Source organism: Oncorhynchus masou, chromosome 32, assembly GCF_036934945.1.
Source record: "Oncorhynchus masou masou isolate Uvic2021 chromosome 32, UVic_Omas_1.1, whole genome shotgun sequence".
NCBI lineage: Eukaryota > Metazoa > Chordata > Actinopteri > Salmoniformes > Salmonidae > Oncorhynchus > Oncorhynchus masou.
In genome coordinates this window covers 43,104,186-43,128,596 of record NC_088243.1, presented here as the reverse complement: position 1 = coordinate 43,128,596, position 24,411 = coordinate 43,104,186, and the positions used below count along the sequence as shown (strand labels likewise).

The following is a 24,411-nucleotide window of genomic DNA, read 5'->3' as shown; positions in this document are numbered from 1 at the left end:
ATCTGCCGTTTCCCGCTACAATAGTCATTTACAACATTAACAATGTCTACACTGTATTTCTGATGCAATTTATGACCCCAAACTTTTGAACGGTAGTGTACATTGAATGTAAAGAATTCCTCTTCATCAAAATAAACTTGGAAACATACCAAATGAAATATTTTATCTTACAAAAACAGCAACGTCCTCTGATTGTACAGTACAAGCATTTTGGGTTAAATGCCATTATTTCTGAATAAAAAGTGCAATAAAACAGCAAACAGACGACAGTTTTTCCCCACTCAACATATCACCTTGCATGGAACGCCTTTGTAGTTTCATATCAAAATAAGTTACATTAAGACATTACAATGTAATAACGGTTTCTCTGACCTTTGTATACAGTAGCAGCACTGTGATTTCAAGACATGAACTCTAGTTGGTCTATGTTCAACATTAACACATTGACTGTGGTCTTCTATAGGCCTATAGCCTAGTGTTTCTATGGGCAGTATTCACACAACATGGCAGCAAAGTGGCAAGAATGGCTGGCTCGGCCTTAACTTGATAGGCAATAAATCTGGACCCCGGCTGGAATAAACCCCACTTGAACTCTGTCACAGTTGTTATAAGGTGTGGGAGCCACAACATTGTGCATGATGAGTTCCCACTAAGGTCATTTGCATTCTCTTCTACATATTGTCCAATCACTCTACTGGCTGGCTGGTGTAGGGAGAAAACATTTTGAAACAGGGACTGGAGAGGTAGCTTACTACTTGAACTTGTCCAATAAGAAGCTCTCATTTTCATTATCTGTTACAAAATGTTGTGTTCTACAGCGATATGCTTTGGTCCCTTGGATAGCCTAAACACTGCTGTAGTTGAAATATGTTATGTAAAGTCACAAAGTCACTTCTATTGAAGACATAACTAAGCCTATATAAAGTACCCTAGACAAGAAATAATAACTTGAACTAGGTGGTGTGTGATAGAACCTTTTAAAATGTGTCCAGTCATCTTTTTTAGAGCGAGACCCATAGAGATATACAGTACTGTGCTGATACAGTATCTATTTCTATGGTGAGACCTTTGTGCCATTCTGCTGCCCCTTGCTCTCAGTCTCACTGATGGAGCTCACTATGCATAGAGTGATGCCCACCATGGTGAGGACCATCCCTCCAACAGCTCCTGCAACAAACAAACACAGAAACAGCGTGTGAAAAATGAGACAATCCTCAATGCAATGTGTGCTAAGGCTAACTAAACAGCCCAGAGAGCGATGGCAATGTTGTAGAATGTGTGCCATTATGTTTGGAGAGTGGTGACCACACAACCACACAACACTTACTTTTCCCTCCAAACTCCTCCCCAAGTAGCTTCCCAGTGAGCATGGTGAAGAGGAAGGTGAGGGAGTTGGCCACGGGCACAGCCAGAGACAGATCTGTATGAGGGGAGGGGGGGGGGGACAAAAAAAAGTGTGAGGTAGAAAAATCTGCATCTAGGGGCAACTTCAATCATGCGATTTGGAGATAAGAGAAACCTGAGGAGGATGAGATTGTGAGCAGTCGATGTGTAAAACAGTCATCCTCTAGTTCAACATGTCTTAGTAGTAAGATGTAGCTCACCTGTGGCGGCAAGAGTGAAGTAGTACACCAAGGACCCACTCTGATTCAGTAGGAATGGTATCAGGTACTGCAAATGTAAAGGGACACGTTGTTATAGGCTACATCTGCTATAAATAACAGGAAAAGCATGGAAAGTGTATTTGCATCAATTAAGAATTACATACAAGACTATAGGCCTAAATGGAAAAACTTTTAGTCCCTCTCCAAATAGGAACTAAAAAAAAGTGTCAATTTACCTTGATGTTTAAAAACAGGAACTTAACCTCTGCCAGGAAGTGAAGAAACTTGCTATCCTTTTTCACATGTTCAATCCCCTCTGTGCCTCTCTTCAGAAATGGGTTGGTGCAGCCCCACAGCACAGCTACCAGCAGGAGACATAGTACCTCCACTAGAAATTAAATGTCTGTCAATCATCTGTCTTGATTAAATTGGATTCAAACGGTTAATTATAAGTTTATGATAAACACAATTTCAGTTGATAATGGTACTCATGTTGGACAAACAACAATGCCTATGTGCACTGCCAACAACCACTCAATTATTATATTTGTCTTGTCACCTAAAACCCCCACAAACTTTTACAGATGCACAATTGAAAGCATCCTGTCAGGCTGTATCACCGCCTGGCACATCAACTGTAATGTCCGCAACAGCGAGGCTCTCCAGAGGGTGGTGCGGTCTGCCCAACGCATTACCAGGGGCAAACTACCCGCCCTCCAGGACACCTACAGCACCTGATGTCACAGGAAGGCCAAAAAGATCATCAAGGACATTAACCACCCGAGCCACTGCTTGTTGACCCTGCTATCATCCAGGAGGCAATGTCAGTAAAGGTGCATCAAAGCTGGGACTGAGAGACTGAAAAACAGCTTCTATCTCAAGGCCATCAGATTGTTAAACAGCCATCACTAGCACATTAGAGGCTGCAGCCTATAGGCAGTCTAGAAATCACTGGCCACTTTAAGGAATGGAACACTAGTAACTTTAATAAGGTGTACATATCTGGCATTACTCATCTTATATAGACTATTCTACGGTATCTTAGTCACTTAATGCTTACATATTTGGCATTACTCATCTCATATGTATATACAATGGGGCAAAAAAGTATTTAGTCAGCCACCGATTGTGCAAGTTCTCCAACTTAAAAAGATGAGAGGCCTGTACTTTTCATCATAGGTACACTTCAACTATGACAGACAAAATGAGAAAAAAAATCCAGAAAATCACATTGTAGGATTTTTTATGAATTTATTTGCGAATTATGTTGGAAAATAAGTATTTGGTCACCTACAAACAAGCAAGATTTCTGGCTCTCACAGACCTATAACTTCTTCTTTTAAGAGGCTCCTCTGCCCTCCACTCGTTACCTGTATTAATGGCACCTGTTTGAACTTGTTATCAGTATAAAAGACACCTGTCCACAACCTCAAACAGTCACACTCCAAACTCCACTATGGCCAAGACCAAAGAGCTGTCAAAGGACACCAGAAACAAAATTGTAGACCTGCACCAGGCTGGGAAGACTGAATCTGCAATAGGTAAGCAGCTTGGTTTGAAGAAATCAACTGTGGGAGCAATTATTAGGAAATGGAAGACATACAAGACCACTGATAGTCTCCCTCGATCTGGGGCTCCACACAAGATCTCATCCCGTGAGGTCAAAATGATCACAAGAACGGTGAGCAAAAATCCCAGAACCACACGGGGGGACCTAGTGAATGACCTGCAGAGAGCTGGGACTAAAGTAACAAAGCCTACCATCAGTAAAACACTACGCCGCCAGGGACTCAAATCCTGCAGTGCCAGACGTGTCCCCCTGCTTAAGCCAGTACATGTCCAGGCCCGTCTGAAGTTTGCTAGAGAGCATTTGGATGATCCAGAAGAAGATGGGGAGAATGTCATATGGTCAGATGAAACCAAAATATAACTTTTTGGTAAAAACTCAACTCGTCGTGTTTGGAGGACAAAGAATGCTGAGTTGCATCCAAAGAACACCATACCTACTGTGAAGCATCGGGGTGGAAACATCATGCTTTGGGGCTGTTTTTCTGCAAAGGGACCAGGACGACTGATCCATGTAAAGGAAAGAATGAATGGGGATATGTATCGTGAGACTTTGAGTGAAAGCCTCCTTCCATCAGCAAGGGCATTGCTGAAAGACCCAGCCACGTTTTATCTTCATGACAATGATCCCAAACACACCGCCCAGGCAACGAAGGAGTGGCTTCATAAGAAGCATTTCAAGGTCCTGGAGTGGCCTAGCCAGTCTCCAGATCTCAACCCCATAGAAAATCTTTGGAGGGAGATGAAAGTCCGTGTTGCCCAGCAACAGCCCCAAAACATCACTGCTCTAGAGGAGATCTGCATGGAGGAATGGGCCAAAATACCAGTAACAGTATGTGAAAACCTTGTGAAGACTTACATAAACCGTTTGACCTCTGTCATTGCCAACAAAGGGTATATAACGAAGTATTGAGAAACTTTTGTTATTGATCAAATACTCTTTCCACCATAATTTGCAAATAAATTCATTAAAAATCCTACAATGTGATTTTCTGGATTTGTTTTTCTCATTTTGTCTGTCATAGTTGAAGTGTACCTATGATGAAAATTACAGGCCTCTCTCATCTTTTTAAGTGGAGAACTTGCACAATTGGTGGCTGACTAAATACTTTTTTGCCCCACTGTACTGTTCTATACTATTCTACGGTATCTCATTCACTTAATAATGTTTACATATCTGGCATTACTCATCTCACATACTGTATTCTATACTTCTATCTTAGTCCATTCCATTCCGCTCTGACATCGCTCTTCCAAACACATAGTCTTAATTCATTCTTACTTAGATTTTTGTGTAGTGGGTATATGTTGTGTCATTTGTTAGACATTACGGCATTGTCGGAGCTAGATGCACAAGCATTTCGCTACACCCGCAATAACATCTGCCTATCACGTGTATTTGATGTGATATTATGGCAAGAAAAGTGAGAGTACAAAAATATAAAGCTCTCTAGCTTATGACATTTGCTCAAGATGTATTTTACACAACAGGTGTTACACATACATATTTCCCGACTTTCCCTATGGTCTGTTGAACTGTTCAAAACGTGTGAATTTAACGACCATGTAAATATATTCAAACTCTTTTATACCTTGATTGAAAGCTAGCTATAAGTTACTAACTTTTGACTTTCCCTTAGCTAGATAATGCTATCCGGAAACTGCCTAGCAAAGCCCTCGCTAACGCTAATTCGTTTTCTCTTGTAATTCACAGTTATCGGCTTCAACCTCAGTAAATAATCAATCCAGCAAGCTCGGTTTCATTGTGTGACTAATACAATAAATACGGACTGTTAGAGAGCCATGTGTCAGTATATAGCTACGCTAGTATACCAGATTTACTAGCTAGCTACTGTACTTACCCACGGACACCATTTTTAAAAACGAGTACTGAGTCGCATTCAAGTCACCTACGGTAAACAGTTCTACAACGTTGGCTGGACACTCCGTCAAACGTAGAAATTATATCTGATTTCAGAAGCGAAATAAAAGCATAAAATGTAAATATATTTATTTTGTCAAGCATTGTGGCCTTAATCAATTTACTGTAAAATCTTAAACTGGAACAGACAGTTTAAACTACCTTGCAGATATAAAACAAACAATCATATCAATCAAAAATATCAAATTCCCAGTTTATGCTAGAACACCTACTTTAAAAGAGGTTTTAAAAATAGGTTATATTTCACTCAAAATTCATTGACATAGAGTAAGAAATTTACTGCCCGATATAATATGTATTTTTATTAGATTTTATTTAACCTTTATTTAACTAGGAAAGTCAGGCAAATATAACTCATTCACCAATACATTCCTTGGTATTAGGTTGTAAATCACAACTGGCCTGGTAAGATTTGATGCTTCCACTTATTCAGTTCCAGCCATGTAAAGTTCAATTGACTCAATTGTCTATCAATTGCCCAACCCACGGCTGCTAAAGAATTTTCACAAATGCTTTACCCCACATCATTCTCAAACATTCCATGAAAGTATGAAAATGTGAAAATGACCATATGTAAGATCTAATTTCTCAAACATTAAAAAATTTCAAATACATGTCATTCTTCCTGAGGGTGAATATGAACAGATTTGAATAAGATTTAATGTTGCTGAAATGCTCTCAGTTCCACTTTAAATGACGCCCAAACGCATTGCAACTTAAAAGTAATGGAGATCTGTAATGCAGCCTCAAAATTCTGCCATTGGCAACTTTCTACCATATGAGGGCACTGACTCTTTCAGTTGCCAGTCACTTGAACAAAAAGAGTAGTCTTAGAGTATTCTCAAGCTGTTGACACCCGTTGAGCCATTCATTCAAAGTCAATAGAAAACTGTCTGCGAAATACCGACGTACATTTTTTTTAAATATTGGATATTTGGTGGATATTCGGTCTTCTCTTGGCAAAGCGTGCCACGACTATGAAAACGATATATTCTGCATCAGGGGAGGATGTAGAAAAAAACATTTTTTTAGTTAACATATATTTCTTTAAAAAAACATATTCAGATTTCAATATTCAATAGCTCTTAAACAAAGCGTGCCATGACCATGAAAAATTATATTTTCTGAATCAATTGTTTGAGCTATTAAAGATTGAACCCCTCCCCCATAAAAATCTAACTGGTGTGGATTTTTCTCCATCCACCCCTGATTCAGAATATATTATTTCCATAGACATGGCATGCTTTTTTCTTCTTTTTTTTAAGCTATTGAAGATTGAAATCTGAAAAATAAAAAATCTACATTTATAAAAATATAAAGTGTGGATTTTTCTCCATCCACCTCTGATTCAGAGTATACCATTTTCATAGTCATTGCATGCTTGGTTAAATAGCTATTGATGAGAGAAGAACATATATCTACTAACTATCAAATATAAAACACATTTTACCTCTGTCTGCTACAGTGCATTGAAGGTCCCCAAGAACACAGTGGCCTCCATTAAATGGAAGAGTTGAGTTTGAGTTTGAGTTTATTTTTATTTTTACAGGGACAGTGCACATTAATCAACGTTTCAGTAAAAGTGCCGGTTTTACCCAGCCGGCTAATTTTCAACCGCAGTCCCTGGGCAGGTTATTAAAAACAATTACAATATAGACAATAGCAACATAGAACAAGCAAGACATAGCAACATAGGACAAGCAAGACGTAGCTAACAGACAGAGCAACATAGAGCAAAAAGCAGCAAGACAAAATTCATAAAAGCAACAAAGTGTTTCCACACCTCACAAGCTACAGACAACAGACAACAGAAGAGGTTTGGAACCACTAAGATTTCATAGAGCTGTGGTCCCCCGGCCAAACTAAGCAATCGGGGGAGAAGGGCCTTGGTCAGGGAAGTGACCAAGAAACCCAATGGTCCAGAGTTCCTCTGTGGAGATGGGAAAACCTGCCAGAAGGACATCCATCTCTGCAGCACTTCACCAATCAGGCTTTTATGCTACAGTGGTTAGACAGAAGTCACTCCTCAGTTAAAGGCACAAGACAGCCCGCTTGCCAAAAGGCACCTGAAGGACTCTCAGACCATGAGAAACAATAGTATCTGATCTTATGAAACCAAGATTGACCTCTTTGTCCTGAATGCCCAGCGTCACATCTAAAGGAAACCTGGCATTATCCCTACGCTGCAGCATGGTGGCGGCAGCATCATGCCTTGGGGATGTTTTTCAGCGGCAGAGACTGGGAGACTAATCAGGGTCGAGGGGACAGATGAACGGAGCAAAGTACATTGAGATCCTTGATGGAAACCTGCTCCAGAGTGCTCAGGACCTCAGACTGGGGCGAAGGTTCACCTTTCAACAGAGCAGTGACCCTAAGCACACAGCCAAGACAACGCAGGATTGGCTTTGGGACAAAACTCTGAATGTCCTTGAGTGGCCCAACCAGAGCCCGGACTTGAACCCAATCGAACATCTCTGGAGAGCCCTGAAAATAACTGTGTAGCAACACTCCCCACCCAATCTGACAGAGCTTGAGAGGATCTGCAGAGAAGAATGGGAGAAACTCCCAAAATACAGGTGTGCCAAGCTTGTAACGTAATACTCAAGAAGACTCGAGGCTGTAATCGCTGCCAAATATGCTTCAAACAAAGTACTGAGTAAATGGTCTGAATACTTATGGAAATGTGATATTTCATTTTTTTAAATATATTTTTTACTTGCAAAATTGTCTAAAAACCTTCATCATTATGAGGTATTGTGTGTAGATTGATGAGGGGGGAAAAGCTATGCAATCAATTTTAGAATAAGGCTGTCAAGTAACAAAATGTGTAAAATGTAAAGGGCTCTTAACACTTTCCGAATGCACTGTAAATGACGAAATGCAAATGTAATCATATTCAAGCAGGAACATGCACACACTTTTTTAGAAATATCAAGATTTATTTTCAAGATTTATTTCAATGAAATAACCACAGGACAGGGTGAGTGAAAACTAATTGGGACTTATTATTTCATAAGTGTATGCTATCTAGATCTCCACAGGGATTCAAACCAGTATTGACTTTTCACAGAAACATTCTCATGATTTTTCCTGAAAACCACAACAACATTATTCAGATAAAAAAAAAGAATAATAATCTTACATCAGAATAATGTGAATAAATGTAAAACCCTGTGAACAACTCCCTCACAGAAATGTACGCACACAGAAAAACTAGACATGATACCATGTTCATGCCGTAAATCTTGTACACATCTCTCCTCCAACGCTTATCCTCATGTTTGTTGGTAGCACAGCTGCAAATGCACAGACAGCAGGATAATTTTGTCCATGTTCTGAACACTGTAGTCAAGAAAGCAATGGTTTATGTCCACCGGAGTGTCCATGCATATTCATTGCATTCCTATAGCACCACTTTGTTCATAATAAAGGTTTTCTTTTCAAGCATTATATGCTGACTTTGTCACCTGTCCAATAAGTTAGCGGCCTGCTATGTATTCCCTAGTGATGGAGTATCATGTATGGTGACTACTGTCGAATCACTGATTCTGCTTTGTTGCTCCAAGTTGTTTTGGTCCAGGCTGTTTAGTTCCACTCGGGGCAGCCGGAATCCATTTTCGGACATACTACTTGACAGCGCAAAGCTCCCCAAGGGCATGCTCGTCTGCACTGTAGAAGAGGATATCTTCTGTCGAGGTGGCCCTTTGGAGCCTGTACCCAGCACTCTGGATGCATGTGTCTGCCTGGTGAAGGGTAAAATACATATAAAGATCCATCTTAGGGCCCTGAGTTTTACCTGATAATATAACCTGTCAAAGCCCTCACTATAGCAGAATAGATTATACATTGTATTTTAAAATTCTAGTTAATTTCTAATGACTAATCACAAAAAGTCAATACCATCTGGATTAGCAGAACATATACACTCAATAAAACATTTGATAAAACATAATTGAGTTGGTATAGCACAGTTATCCTATGAGATCCATAACATTTTCTGAAGCATCAGGATCACCAGTGTGCAGGAGTTTTGCTTCATATTCAGTGTTTTCAGTTTTTCTCCATGCACCTTCTAGCACTATAGGTGTGTGAGTTTACTTTTCAATTGTACAGCCCTCGAAGAACCAATCACACACATCTGTCGGAGATACTTGCCCGCGGGTCATTTTCGAGCATGTCAAACTTCCTCACACTTGTGAGCAGGGGAATGTGGTGAGATATCTCACTGATAACATCAGAGATATCTTGTTTTGATATCTCACAGTGGGATATGGCCAACTCCCGTATGGCACATCCTCTCAGAAGAATGAATAGTAAGAAAGAATGCGCAGTCACGTCTAGCCGGTAGAACCTCATAAAAGTTTGAGGGGTTGCCAAACAAGCCGCATCGTAAACCTCCTGCAAGGAGATTCCTGTTAAACAGTGCCCAAGAAGTAGCCATAGTTCTAATGGAGTGAGCCCTCAGGCCTTTCGGAGGCTGTAACCCCCTTCAAATAGAATAGCTTCCACAATCCAATGTGATAACCATTGATGGGAGAAGGGCCTTCCCTTGCAGGGAGGCACCCAGGACACAAAGAGTTGGTTGCTCTTGCGCAAAGCTCTTGTTCTATCCAAAATATATGTGCAACGTGCAGACTGGACACAAACGGTGAAACCGTTCTTCTTTGGTCGAAGGGAAAGGCGGTGGGTAGAAAACCACAAGCTCCAAGTCAAGAAAATTGTTATTGCCCTGACCTTAGGCATCGAGGCAGGGTTGGGCAACAAGAAAACCTTGGAAAAGCCCCAGGAAAACTGTAGGCACTCACTCTCTTTGCAAATGTAAAAACAGTGTTAAAGGACATAACTCTCCACACTTTCCAGCAGCTAAAAAGTCTGGACGTAAGTGATGTGTCCCCTTCATGAAACAACATAACAGGGGGTGTTTTCCCACCATGTTATTGTTGAAGCCTATATGACAGGCCGAGATAGCGGCTAGATAGACCTTAACAGTGGATAAAGCCTTCCCCCTGTCCATAAGGTCCTGCAAAAAGCACAACACCTCGGATACAGGACATTGGTAAGGAATTATCTGTTTTTGGTCACACCACTTCTAAAAAAATGCACCACTTGTTTTCACGCAGCGAGCATGTAGAAGGGGCCCTGGCACTCTGTATAGTCAATGACTCAAAGAGGCAGGCCTGTCACATCCAGATTGAACCTCATGGGCCAGGCCCAGAGGGCCATGGGTATTGCAGGTGAGGGTGGACAATGTCTCAGTTAAATTGGGTCAGAATATCCCTGTATAACGAGAGTTGCCAGGGCTCGTCGTACAGCAGGATAATGATCTCTGCTAACCAGAGCTTGCCTGGCCATCGAGGGGCTGCCAAGGTGAGAAACGAGCCTTCTTCCCTCACTCTGACTAGAGTGGGGAGTATGAGGCTTATAGGAGAAGACGTGTTTCACCACTTGGGGATGGTTTCCATTCCCTGTGATGATGATTCCCCCTGGACAATAAGTTCGCTCCTACATTCAGCATGATCAAGTCGTGCTGAGCAGCCTAGAGTACTACTCTTCATGATGAGGAAGAGAGATGAGAATGACCAGAGGTCAGGCGAGTGGCTCTTCAGTATGAGGGGAGGGGATCATCTTTTTTTGCCACTAGACCTGTCTGTCTCCGACACACACGTGTGTGTGTGATTGGTTCTTTGAGCTTATAGAGATTCTGGTGAATCGCACTGTTAGATTTCGAAAACAAACAATTGAAACGGAACCTGCAATGGCTGACTGTGTCACTGAGCATGTATATGAAATGCAGCCTGACCTGTTGTATGTCCTCAGGGTGACAAGTAGTATGGTTAGAAGGATAATGATCCCGATGACAATGACAGCAATCATAGCCCCTGAACCTGGGGAAATGAGAAAAGAGGTAACAATGTTATTTGTTTGTGAGATTGAATGGTCATTTAGTATACTGTCATCAACATTCGTTCGTCAGCCATCTTGCATGCTGCCTCTCATTGTTGATAGCATTGTTGGGAGGGATTGTAGATGTATCCTTTAGTGAACGGGTCGAGTTTCAGTTGTTACCACTCCCTTGCAGTACATCTTGATTAGATTGTGTGACGCACTGGGATGTTATTTATAAGCACATGCTTATCTTAACTAGGGCTATAATTTCCTATTGATTTAACATTTCACAGGGGAGGTGTTAAATGATTACTACTACTTGGTGTCATTGTGAAACTATTACAAATAGTGTATTCACTTCTGAAATGTAACAAAAACGGCAAATAAAATGGTGCTAACAAACAGTTTTCACACACACCAGCCAGGTCACATACAGTACACATGCACGCACACAACACATGCACGCACGCACACACATACACGCCCACTTACTCTGAGTGAGTATTTGTTCTTTGGACTTGGTGGTGATTGTGGTATTGGAGAATACTGTAGTGAAGTTGGTCACAGGTGAGACAGTTGAAGTCATCTTCAACAATATCCTGTGCAGACAGAGAAAACAATCAGCGTGTCATCTGATGATTCCGGGACCTGCAGTAAACCTTCACAGGAAACCTTCACAAACCTTCACATTGATGATTAGGATTCCCTCTAACCACAGTTGGGTGCATTAAAAAGGTACAAACTTGTCATGCAAAGAGGATACTGTATATCTGCAATAAAATTCCACATTTCATATATAAAATGTAAAAAATGATTACATAGGTAATTGCTAGATGATTGCTAATGAACTTGGCGTCACCCTGCGAGAGAGTGGTTATTGTTAGATGATTGATAATGAACTTAGTGTTTGGTGTCACCCTGCAGAGAGTCTGTCACTTTAACGATGTGCCTGCAGCATAGGCATTTTGAAATCTAAGCATGGAGCCTATTCAGTCATAGGAATTATATGAAAATTGACATGAGTCAGAGTCATTAACGTCCTACATTTTATGAGTTCAAGAGCCACCTGAGGAACGCATGGCATATCCTAGCCAACAAAACGGGTGAGGAAAATAGAGAAAGGAAGAGAAAGAGTGGGCAGAGAAAGACAGAATACAAGTGGGTGGAATGAATTAATGAACACATGCCAAAGCCACTGGAATGAAGTTGCCCTACCTTGGGCACTCATTTAGGCTATACCTGAGCATTAACCATATTGTATAATGGAGTGGTGATACAGTACCATAGAAATATCATCAATTATATTTGTATCGGTGATAGTATGTGATTCTCTTCGTTCCCGTGTATCGTTCATTTCCCAGAAAACAAGTTTCCAGTCGCATGTTTGACTGACAGGCCCTGATCAAAATAGAAATAATCCTGTTTACGTCATATCCTCTGTCTGTTACCTTGGTGCAGATTATACAACATATTTTACAACATATTGTGCAACATATTTTACAACATATTGTGCATCACTCTAAATGTTAAACATACATTTTTCCCCCCAAGAATGCCTATCTGAAATGCAGACAATATGATGACATTGTGAAGATGATGGACATTGTGAACACCTACACTGTGAACACCTACATGAAACAAAATGTGCAGACGTTAAAGATCTGTGATGTCATAGTACGAAACCTTTGGCACGAAACCTTCCCATGATTTCCTTTTGAAATTCCCTTTCTGAATGCTGGTTTGACTTATTTTTTTGTGAGGAAAGCGAGCACATTTGTATTTTATTTTCGAGAGGCATCCGTTAAACATAGAATTGAGTTTGTATGGCCTTAGCTATATACAGTGTTTCACTGAGTAGACACGGGACATGGATGTCTCCCTTTTACTAAAGAGATTGAGTGTTTTGTAGTTTATCTTGTCTCGCCCCTTGTCTCGCTTTCACTCTGCCTCATTCATGATTTGACCTTTGACCAGATCTTTGTAGTAGAAAATAAGTATCAGATATATTTATTTAAAAAATGAGATGGTAAACAGCGGAGGAAATGAATGGAGATATGCATAATGCTCGAAGCATGGGTATTCCTCGCCAATCAAATTCACATTGCCGTGCTGCGTCATGCGGTTACATCGCACTCCCTTCTAGAAAGTCAGTTTATGAGTCGAGAAACTGCTTATTTTCTTCAGAAGTTCATAATGTTAGGATTTCAAAGCTACAGTGCATTAGGAAAGTATTCAGACCCCTTTTCCACATTTTGTTACAGCCTTATTCTAAAATGGATTACATTGTTTTTTCTCTCTCACCAATCTAGACATAATACCCCATAATGACAAAGCGAAAGCAGGTTTTTAGAAATTTTTGCAAATGTATACTTAAAAAAAATGCCTTATTTAGATAAGTATTCAGACCCTTTGCTATGAGGCTCGAAATTGAGCTCAGGTGAATCCTGTTTCCATTTGTCATCCTTGAGATGTTTCTCAAACTTGATTGGAGTTGTAAATTCAATTGATTGGACATGATTTGGAAAGGCACACACCTGTGTGGTCCCACAGTTGACAGTGCATGTCAGAGCAGAAACCAAGGTCGAAGGAATTGTCCGTAGAGCTCAGAGTGTAACACCCTGATCTGTTTCACCTGTCTTTGTGATTGTCTCCACCCCCCTCCAGGTGTCACCCATCTTCCCCTTTATCCCCCGTGTATTTATCCCCCGTGTTCTCTGTCTGAGCCTGCCTGCCTGCCGTACATGTACCAATTTCCCCACCTCTGGATTACCGACCTCTGCTTGACCTGACCCTGAGCCTGCCCGCCGTCCTGTACCTTTGCCCCTGTTGCTGTAATAAACATTGTTACTTCGACACGGTCTGCATCTGGGTCTTACCTTGATACCTGATACTGAGACATGATTGTGTCGAGGCACAGATCTGGGGAAGGGTACCAAAAAATATTTGCAGCATTGAAGGTCCCGAAGAACACAGTGGCCTCCATCATTCTTAAATGGAAGAACCACCAAGACTCTTCCTAGAGCTGGCCAATTGGGAGAGAAGGGCTTTGGTCAGGGATATGTCCAAGAACCCGATGATTACACTGACAAAGCTCCAGAGTTCCTCTTTGGAGATGGGAGAACCTTACAGAAGGACAACCATCTCTACAGCACTCCACCAATCAGGCCTTTATGGTAGAGTGGTCAGATGGAAGCCACTCCTCAGTAAAAGGCACATGACAGCCCACTTGGAGTTTGCCAAAAGACACCTAATGGACTCGCAGACCATGAGAAACAAGATTCTCTGGTCTGATGAAACCAAAAGTGAACTCTTTGGCCTGAATGCCAAGCATCACGTCTGGAGGAAACCTGGCACCATCCCTACTGTGAAGCATCATGCTGTGGGGATGTTTTTCAGGTGCAGGGACTGGGAGACCAGGTTTGAGAAAAATATGAACGGAGCAAAAAGTACAGAAAGGAACTCGGTGAAAACCTGCTCCAGAGCTCTCAGTAGCTCAGACTGGGGCAAAGGTTCACCTTCCAACGGGACAACGATCCTAAACACACAGCCAAGACAACGCAGGACAAGTCTCTGAATGTCCTTAAGTGGCCCAGCCAGAGCCCAGACGTGAACCCGATCTAACATCATAGCTGTGCAGCAACACTCCCTATCCAACCTGACAGAGCTTAAGAGGATCTGCAGAGAAGAATAGGAGCAACTCCCAAAATACAGGTGTAAGACTTGAGGCTGTAATCACAGCCAAAGGTGCTTCAACAAAGTACTGAGTAAAGAGTCTGAATACTTAAGTAAATATGATATTTCAGTTTTTTATTTGTAATAAATTTGCTCCATTTTCTAAGAACATGTTTCTGCTCATCATTGTGGGGTATTGTGTGCAGATTGATTTGGGGAAACAACAATTGAATCAATTTTAGAATAAGGCTGTGATGTAACAAAATGTGGAAAAAGTAAAGGGGTCTGAATACTTTCCGATTGCACTATATACATTATATTATGGAGAACAAATTCATAGTCTCACATCTCATGCTGGGTGGTTGAGCTAGCGCCCTATTGACCCCCATTTATCTGAACAGGTGCTTCAAAAGAGAACAAGATTTGCATTGGATATAAAAAGCTCAGAACCCTGGAACACGGAAGATCAGACTCTGTTCCACTAGTACTACTCCCGTGCACATTCTCACACACACGTGCATGATCATATGCACGGATGCCTGCTTGCACACACACACACACACACACACACACACACACACACACACACACACACACACACACACACACACACACACACACACACACACACACACACACACACACACACACACACACACACACACACACACACACACACACACTCAGAGAATCAAAAAGCCAGCACCATTCCTAGCTGATTACATTCAAATGGATTCACCACCACAATTTCATAACAGCAATTATATTTCCCGCGCTGGGAGTGTAGCTGCCTCCTCTACTGATGCAAAGCCTCGTAGAACTGTTCAGGGGCAGGACCAGGGAGGCTCCATGTCAGTTTTCCATAAATCCAAACTACTGTCCAGAGTGATGAACATGTTGGCAGTGAGTCGAGTCTAGTCTCTGCTTCACCTCTATCAGCATAACAACCTCATAGCAACTTCCCCCCGATATAACATTGTATGGACAGATCCTAGATCAGCACTGAGTCTCCATACAGCATGGCCTCCAGCGAGTGAGATCATGTTGCATTTAACACACAGATCTGAAGTGTTTAAAAGTCTCCGTAGTGACTGACTTTATATTGTAAAAGAGTCACAATTTAAGTGGGATATTATTTGCATTCAATCCAACCCTTATGAATCAACAACCATTCATATCATCATGCTAGCCCTCATTTCATATACCTTTACAGTGCTTATAAGTGCAAAGAAGAACAATTATCTTATAATGCCAGATCCTATTCCTTCTCAAGATCTTTTGTTGACGTTCTCAATGCTTGGTAAGACACCCTTGCTCTAACAAAACCTCAATAACGTAATAGAAAAGTGAGTCGAAGGATCAGTGGTACACCTCCTTGGTGAACCATTCTCTGTGTTGCCCATGGGTAAGACTGAATCAAATAATATTGTTGTTGTCCCATGCTAACTTAGGGTATATTAACGTGACTTAAGTTAGCATTTGTTGACAGCAGCCAAGTAAACAAATGGATTGCATGTCTCTTGTCCAAAGACTCCTTACAGGGTAAGGAAGCAGATGTGTCATTTTGCAATTTGGGTGAACTGTCCCTTTATCAACCATTTTTGGTGTTGCCCACGGTTATGATGGAACCAAGACAGTATTGCCGTCTCAGCCAGTATCTGAGATTTATTTAAAACCCCTCAGGTTAAAAGAGTCCAATGCCCAACACTATCCCAACTACCTCTGTGACAGCCTGTGTCATATCCTACTAAGCAAGGTATAACTATAGGCTACTGATCTGATTCTGGACCTGTCTTAACAACCACAAAACAAACTAAAAACCATCACCACAATATTTAAAAGCTGGCTCCAGACCAGTGCTTCCGGGTACTCTCTGCCTGGTGACAACACCCACTGCCAGGTTCACTCAGAGGTCAGCAGTCAGAATTTCACTTCCAGGGTCACTCTAGGATGACATCCTCATGACTTTCCCATTAAACTCAACTGATGCCAAACAGAGAGATGTGATCTGTACAGTTGGAATTAGATTGGGCCATTGGTGCAAATGAATACATTTTTTACTCTTAACTTTGTGAAACAATATCTGAGCCAACTGACAAATAGTCTATTTTCAGAAACAGAAAAAAATAGGCCAAGATTTACCTCAACTAATGTTTCCAATTCCAATTTTGCCACACTTCATCTGTCTCCTAACTCTGCAGCAAACATCACACAACTCTCTCATGTTGACTCAACATTAGGTCATGGGCGATTACTAATGACATACTCTATTTATCAGCTTTGCTATTTACTGAGGTAACAGCCATTGATAACTTATGGATTACATGCTGTATAGGTGAGTCACGGACGTTCTAGGGATATTCTCTGGACGTTTGGAGATCAATAAGCAACCATATGCCAAAATTTGCTCAACTATAGCACAGTAGGCCAGCAGTGACAAAACCTGGTTAAACTAGACTGAACACTGCATTGCATTAACCAGGCGAGCAATGACCTACATTACGCCTGAACTTATTCAACAACCAACCCACTGGGCAAAAACAGGTTGAAACAATGTTGTTTCCACATATTTTCTTAACCAAAATCAATGTGATGACATTGAATCAACTTGGAAAACTGATTGGATTTGCAAAAAGTCATCAACGCAAGGGCATTTCGTCTTTTTTTCACCAAACTTTTAACCTACATTCAATGACACGGTGAAGTTTTTTGTTTGTTGATTTCACGTTGAATTCATGTTACTCAACCAAATGGAAATCAAAACTAGACATTGAACTGACGTCTGTGCCCAGTGGAAATAATCCGCTGAACATAAACCCGACATAAACTCTGACTTCAACTGTGCCTTTTGTTCTATTTGCTGTTCTTCCTCTTTTCCACCCATACTTCTCTCTAACCCCTCTGTGACCCTTCCAGACGCATGTGTGTTGTTCCACAAACCACAAACCCCCATTGTAAGCATAATATCCTCTCCATTTCCCTCTGCAAACAAATCATGTTTTATTGTTCTTTTCATACAATTGACTTCCAACAGACAAGCGCCGCAGTACAATTTAGTTTCCTCTATTTTTTTTTAAATGTCCAGATTTAACCCACAGTACAGTGAGCAACCTTAATCAAACGAAGGTCTGAGTCAATATTGAACCAGTCAATATGGCACAGGTGCACCTCGTTGTTCCGCACTTCATATAAGGGCATAAAGCAATAACGTCGGCAATGTTTCATTGGTTCCTAGTTTTCCACTGCAGGTTTGATTAATTGTCACCTACAGCCCACTTTTCAGGCCCCGGTGGCTTGATCCTTGAAGAGCACCATCTAGGCCCCAGGCACTCAACCATTTAAACATTGCCTTTACTGAGAGTCGCAAAATCACTGCTTCTAGAAGTGATGAGAATGTATTGTATCCAAATCCAAAATCAGAGTGATATTTAATCTTGCAATTAAGTTATGTAAAACATTAAGAACTTATCTGTAATGGCAAAATGTATTAAATATATCAACATAGGGATTTCTGGCACTTCCTGTATATCCACTGAGTTTACAAAACATTAAGAACACTTGCTGTTTCCATGACACATTCACCTGGTGAATTCAACTCAATATTAGGAAGGTGTTCTTAATGTTTTGTAAACAATTATATATACACAAACGTATGTGGACACCCCTTCAAATTAGTGAATTAGGCTATTTCAGCCACATCGTTGCTGTCAGGTCTATAAAATCTAACATATATACAGCACCAGTCAACAGTTTGGACAGACTTACTCATTCAAGGGTTTATCTTTATTTGTACTATTTTCTACATTGTAGAATAATAGTAAAGACATCAAAACTATGAAATAACACATATGGAATCATGTAGTAACCAAAAATGTGTTAAACAAATCAAAATATATTTTATATTTGAGATTCTTCAAAGTAGTCACCCTTTGCCTTGATGACAGCATTGCACACTCTTGGCATTCTCTCAACCAACTTCACCTGGAATGCTTTTCCAATAGTCTTGAAGGAGTTCCCACATATACTGAGCACTTGTTGGCTGTTTTTCCTTCAATCTGCGGTCCAACTCATCCCAAACTATCTCAATTGGGTTGAGGTTAGGTGATTGTGGAGGCCAGGTCATCTGATGCAGCACTCCATCACTCTTCTTCTTGGTCAAATAGCCTTTACACAGCCTGGAGGTGTGTTGGGTCATTGTCCTGTTGAAAAACAAAGGATAGTCCCACTAAGCTCAAACCATATGGGATGGTGTATCACTGCAGAATGCTTTGGTAGCCATGCTGATCAAGTGAGCCTTGAATTCTAAATTCTAAATTCTAAATAAATCACAGACAGTGTCACCAGCACCACCACACTTCCTCCTCCATGCTTCACAGTGGGAACCACACATGCAGAGATCATCCGTTCACATACTCTGCATCTGAAAGACACTGTGGTTGAAACGAATCATCTCAAATTTTGACTCATCAATTCCACCGGTCTAATGTCCATTTCTCATGTTTCTTGGCCCAACCAAGTCTCTTCTTCTTATTGGTGTCCTTTAGTAGTGGTTTCTTTGAAGCAATGTGACCATGAAGGCCTGATTCACACAGTCTGAACATTTGATGTTTAGATGTGTCTATTCCTTGAACTCTTAAGCATTTATTTTGGCTGCAATTTCCGAGGCTGGTAACTCTAATGAACTTATCCTCGAACTTATAACTCTGGGTCTTCCTTTCCTGTGGCGGTCCTCATGAGAGCCAGTTTCGTCATAGCGCTTGATGGTGTTTGAGACAGCACTTGAAGAAACTTTCAAAGTTCTTGAAATTTTCCGGGTTGACTGACCTATGTGTTATTTCATAGTTTTAATGTCTTCACTACAATGTCAAAAATAGTAAAAATAAAGAAAAACCTTTGAATGAGTAGGTGTGTCCAAACTTTGACTGGTACTATGGTACTATATGGTACTATATATATATATATATATATATATATATATATAGTACCATATAGTACCAGTATATATATATATATATATATTTATTTATTTATAGTACCAGTCAAAATTTGGACACACCTCATTCAAGGGTTTTCCTTTATTTTTACTATTTTCTGCATATATATATATATGCTCGAGCACACAGCCATGCAATCTCCATAGACACACATTGGCAGTAGAGTGGCCTTACTCAAGAGCTCACTTTCAACATGGCACCATCATATATATATATGACATTGACTACTGATGGACAGTATGTGACAAAAAATATATTTATAGGATTCCACAAAATGAGACTTCCAACGATGAACTGTGCCACCAACAAGACGTTCATCTGGTATGATCTAACACTATTCATTTGATATTAGGCACATAATGAGTTCATAAAACCACTTAAATATAGTGGCACTGTGTGTAGAATAGCATCCTCAAAAAAGTCAAGAACTCGATTACCTTTTCTGTAGCAACTGGAGAGAACCAAGGACAGCAAAATGGCAGGGCACTGATCTACTTTTAGAACAATGCTGAGAGGAAGCAGTCTTCATATACAAGAAAATGTACACATTATAAGCTATGTACTATAAGCTATGTACACGGTACATTTTGTCATTTCAATGTGAAACAAATATGCTATATGGGAATAATTGTTGATTGTAAAATATTTTTTACTGCTTTCATAAGAAAGATTGACCCCAAAATTTGAATGAATAATGAAAGATTTCATCATTCATTCATCCCTGTATGTTTTGGATTTCGATGACATATGTCATGACATGTTTACAAAATAATAACACAACATATTCCACCCTCTGTGAATGATATGATATGTCATGTCCAAGAAGTGAAAACTTATTTTCAGAAAAAGTCATCTCATAACGCTACCTTGTCAGCCTCTATCCCAAAGCATTGATCTTTCCCAGTCCCCTTCAACAATCAACGTGGTGATAAGCGCCTCAGTAACGTTATTCCCATGAATCAGGCATCCGACCCAGACAGGAAGAGTGAGAACGAGACATCAAACTTTTTGCTTCAGCCGTATTAGCAGCGCAACTAGTATTCCAAATCCTTGCTACCCCTCTCTGGAATGTCAGCTATTCTGGCTTCGGCATTCCACCTGAGACTCACCTGCTGCTTGTAGGTCGCCACGTCGTCTAGGACTTACCCCCCCCCATCCCCTTGCGTGTTCTAGCCCACTCCCAGATCAGCTTGTCTGTGAGCCAGTGTAGTAACTAACTCACATAAAGACACCACGGAGACCCCGCAGACTGGTAGAGATAGAGTATATGGGGAAGAAAGTGAGAGACCTTTATCACTACTTTCCCTCTTTCAGATTGCTCACCTGTCTCAGATTTTCTGTCCCAGACGTTTCTTCCAGGAGCCTCAGAAGAAGCACCTGCCCCCCACTCCCTCAGCCACAGGGGACATAGTCCACTTAGGAATCCGTCGAAGCTGGGGGGAGGGGATTGGAGTAGAGAGAAGTGGGCTACTTTGCCAAACGAAGTAGAAGAAGAAGAAAAAAATGATTTGAAAGTGGAAAGCGTTCAAAAAGTCAGACGACCCGCAGAAACGACATACTTCACGCACAGTGTTGGAAGAAGACAAAACACAACAGAATGTTGGTTGGTTGGATGGTTTCTGTTGCTTCTCTGTGGAGTGTGTGTAGAGGCTGGACGCCACGCTGCATGGTAACTGTAATTCTGAGCAGCTGGTTTTTCAGGTCCGACTGCCTGGCCCTAGGCGTGCCTTGGCCACTGCTGCATGCATTGATTAAAGCGACGCTCCTCCAGTCTCAGGGTGCCTGCCTAGCTATACCTCTGCTCCAGCCTGCCTGTCTCAAATCCCTGGAGTTCTCAATTGCATCCAGAGGGTTCGGCTTTGTGTGTGTATCATTGTGTGTGTGTGTGTGTATGTGCCCCAACCTCGAAAGACAAAAACCATTACAGTCCATGTAAGGATGGCAGGTATGCTGTAACTCTGTAAATGCAGCGTGTGTCTTTGTCTGTGTGTGTGTGTCTGTATGTTCATTGTATGAAGTCTCTCTGAAACGTTAAATTGCCTGTAACTTCAAGGAATTAATGGATGTTTTGGATTGGTCACTAACTAAATGACTAAAACAATCAAAATAATGTAAAGTGCCTTCAGAAAGTATTCATACCTGACTTATTCCACATTTTGCAGTGTTAGAAAATGTATTAAATATTTTTAATATCTACAGTACACACACTACCCCATAATGACAAAGTGAAAACATTTTTTTTTTAGAAATGTCTGTATATTTCTTGAAAATGAAATACAGAAATATCTCATTTACATAAGTATTAACACCCATGAGTCAATACATGCTAGAATCACCTTTGGGAGCGATTACAGCTTCGAGTCTTTCTGGGTAAGTCTCCATGAACTTTGCACACTACAATATTTGCACATTATAATTGTTTTTATTCTTTGACCTCTGTCAAGTTGGTTGTTCACTGCTAGACAGCCATTTTCAACTCTTCCCAAAGATTTTCAAACTGTTTTAAGGCCAACCTGTAAGCAACTCCAATGTATATTTGGCCTTGTGTTCTAATTAAGTTATTGTCCTGCTGAAAGTTGAAGTTGTGTCCCAGTGTCTGTTGGAAAGCAGACTGAACCAGGTTTTCCTCTAATCTCTAGTCCTTGCCAAAGACAAGCATACACATAACATGATGCAGCCACTACCATTCTTGAAAATATGAAGAGTGGTACTCGGTGATGTGTTGCGTTGGATTTGCCCCAAACATAACATTTTGTATTCAAAACATAAAGTTAATCTCTTTGCCAGATATTTTGCAGTTTTACTTTAGTGCCTTATCGCAAAACAGGATGCATCGTTTGGAATATTTGTTTTATGTACAGGCTTCCTTTTCACTTTGTCATTTATGTTAGTATTGTGGAGTAACTACAACATTGTTGAGCCATCCTATTTTCTCTTACCACAGCCATTAAACTCTTTAACTGTTTTAATCCCGGTGTGGTTTCCTTCCTTTTTAGCAACTCAGTTAGGAAGGACGTCCGTATCTTTGTCACGTGGTGTATTGATACACTATCCAAAGTATAACTCATAACTTCACCATGCTCAAAGGGATATTCAATGTCTGCTTTTTATTGTGTCTTTACCCATCTACCAATAGGTGCCCTTCTTTGCGAGGCATGTGTAGGTGTGGGGTACCGAGATGGGGTAGACATTAAAAAAATAATTGTAAACATTATTATTGCACACAGAGTCCATGCAATTTATTGTGAACTTACTTACCGAACTTACTGTATTTAGGCTTGCCATAACAACGTGGCTGAATACTTACTGACTCATGACATTTCAGCTAGTCTTCTTTAATTTATTTGTTTAAAAAAATCCACTTCAACGTTATGGGGTATTGTATGTAGGCCAGTGACACAACATCTCAATTTAATCCATTTTAAATTCAGGCTGTAACAAAGCAAAATGTGGAGCAAGTCAAGGGGTGTGTATACTTTCTGAAGGCACTGTATGTAATGGCATGCCTTTTCCCTTTCAGAAAGCCACAGCCCTCACCCCATGGGGGATATTCATTACTAAGACAAACAGCCTCAATGAAAGGCTTGCCCAAGAAGTGTCTCGCTGAATGGAAACATGTTTTCTCTCTCTGGGAAGAATTGTCTTTTCTCTCCTCCTTTCTCCTCTCTTCTCACCAGATCCAATGACAGGCAGCAATGGCTTTCCTAGCCTTGCCAACTATTCAAAAGACACGCTAGCTGTTAGCCTCATGTTACCAGCAGACCTGGGTTCAAATACTATTCTAAATATTTCAAAAACTTTTTAGCGTTTCCTCTAACCTTTCTGGAGTACAAAATGGGTGGGGTTTTCAGTTTGGTAACTATTCTATTGATCCGTTAAACCAGGCAAACTCAATCAAGCCCAGATGAAGTAGTTGAAATTATTTCAAATAGTATTTGAAGCCAAGTCTGTTTACCTGTGGAGGCTAGGTTGAGGCTCTACCCTTACGGAAAAAACACATGAATGTGATCACGTGTGATCTTATGTGACGTTAATGTGAGAACGTGACAGCATGTAAGGCAACATGTGATAACATGAAGCTACACATGTGAAAACGTGATCACATGTGAAGTGTTCCAAAAACACGCTTTCACGTGAAATTACATGCAAAATCGTGTGATTTTTCTTTAAGGGTAGCTAATTACTTTCCCTCTTTTATGAGAAAGTGTAACTAAGCTTCATTAGTGGACAGGTATTGTTCTGCTGCCTGCTCCCAAAAGGATAAACTCTGTTTGCCTGCCTGCTTGCGCATTCCCCAAATTCACAGGTGTAAAAATGTTTTTATAATCAGGAATCATTACTTAAGCCAGTTCTAAAGATTTGGATCAGATTTCATACAGACACAGAAGAAGAATGAATGCAATCTTTCAAAATGGTACCCCTTTTGTTTTGATCTCACTCCAATACAATACAGTCGGTAGGGGATGCAGTGACTGTTGTTTGTTGATTTATTACTGATGAATAACTGATTAATTGCTTTTCACGGTTGAATTGAGTTAACGATTAATCATTGACAGTGAACACCATGCTGCTCTGCAGAGATTGGTTATGCCATATTCCTGACTATTTATCTGTATCCATTTTTGGTTTGGTGCCATTGAGATATCACACCATTATATGGCTCAATTGATTGCTAGTTTAGCCCCTACAGAGAGTACAACGTATTCCATACAGTACATATATGATGTTCCCTATTCAAGTTTACATA

At 40.7% G+C, this 24,411-nt stretch overlaps 1 protein-coding gene across 1 annotated transcript; it reads right to left on the bottom strand.

Moving 5' to 3' along the window:
• Window positions 1–148: 148 nt before the first annotated feature.
• On the bottom strand, window positions 149–5,061 carry tmem234 (transmembrane protein 234). Its single transcript, XM_064954197.1, has 5 exons — window positions 5,033–5,061; window positions 1,841–1,992; window positions 1,605–1,671; window positions 1,328–1,420; window positions 149–1,167 (listed from the first exon to the last, which is right to left on the bottom strand). The coding sequence occupies exons 1-5, from the start codon at window positions 5,043–5,045 to the stop codon at window positions 1,055–1,057; spliced, it is 438 nt and encodes a 145-aa protein (XP_064810269.1). The 5' UTR covers window positions 5,046–5,061; the 3' UTR covers window positions 149–1,054.
• Between the last annotated feature and the right edge of the window lie 19,350 nt (window positions 5,062–24,411).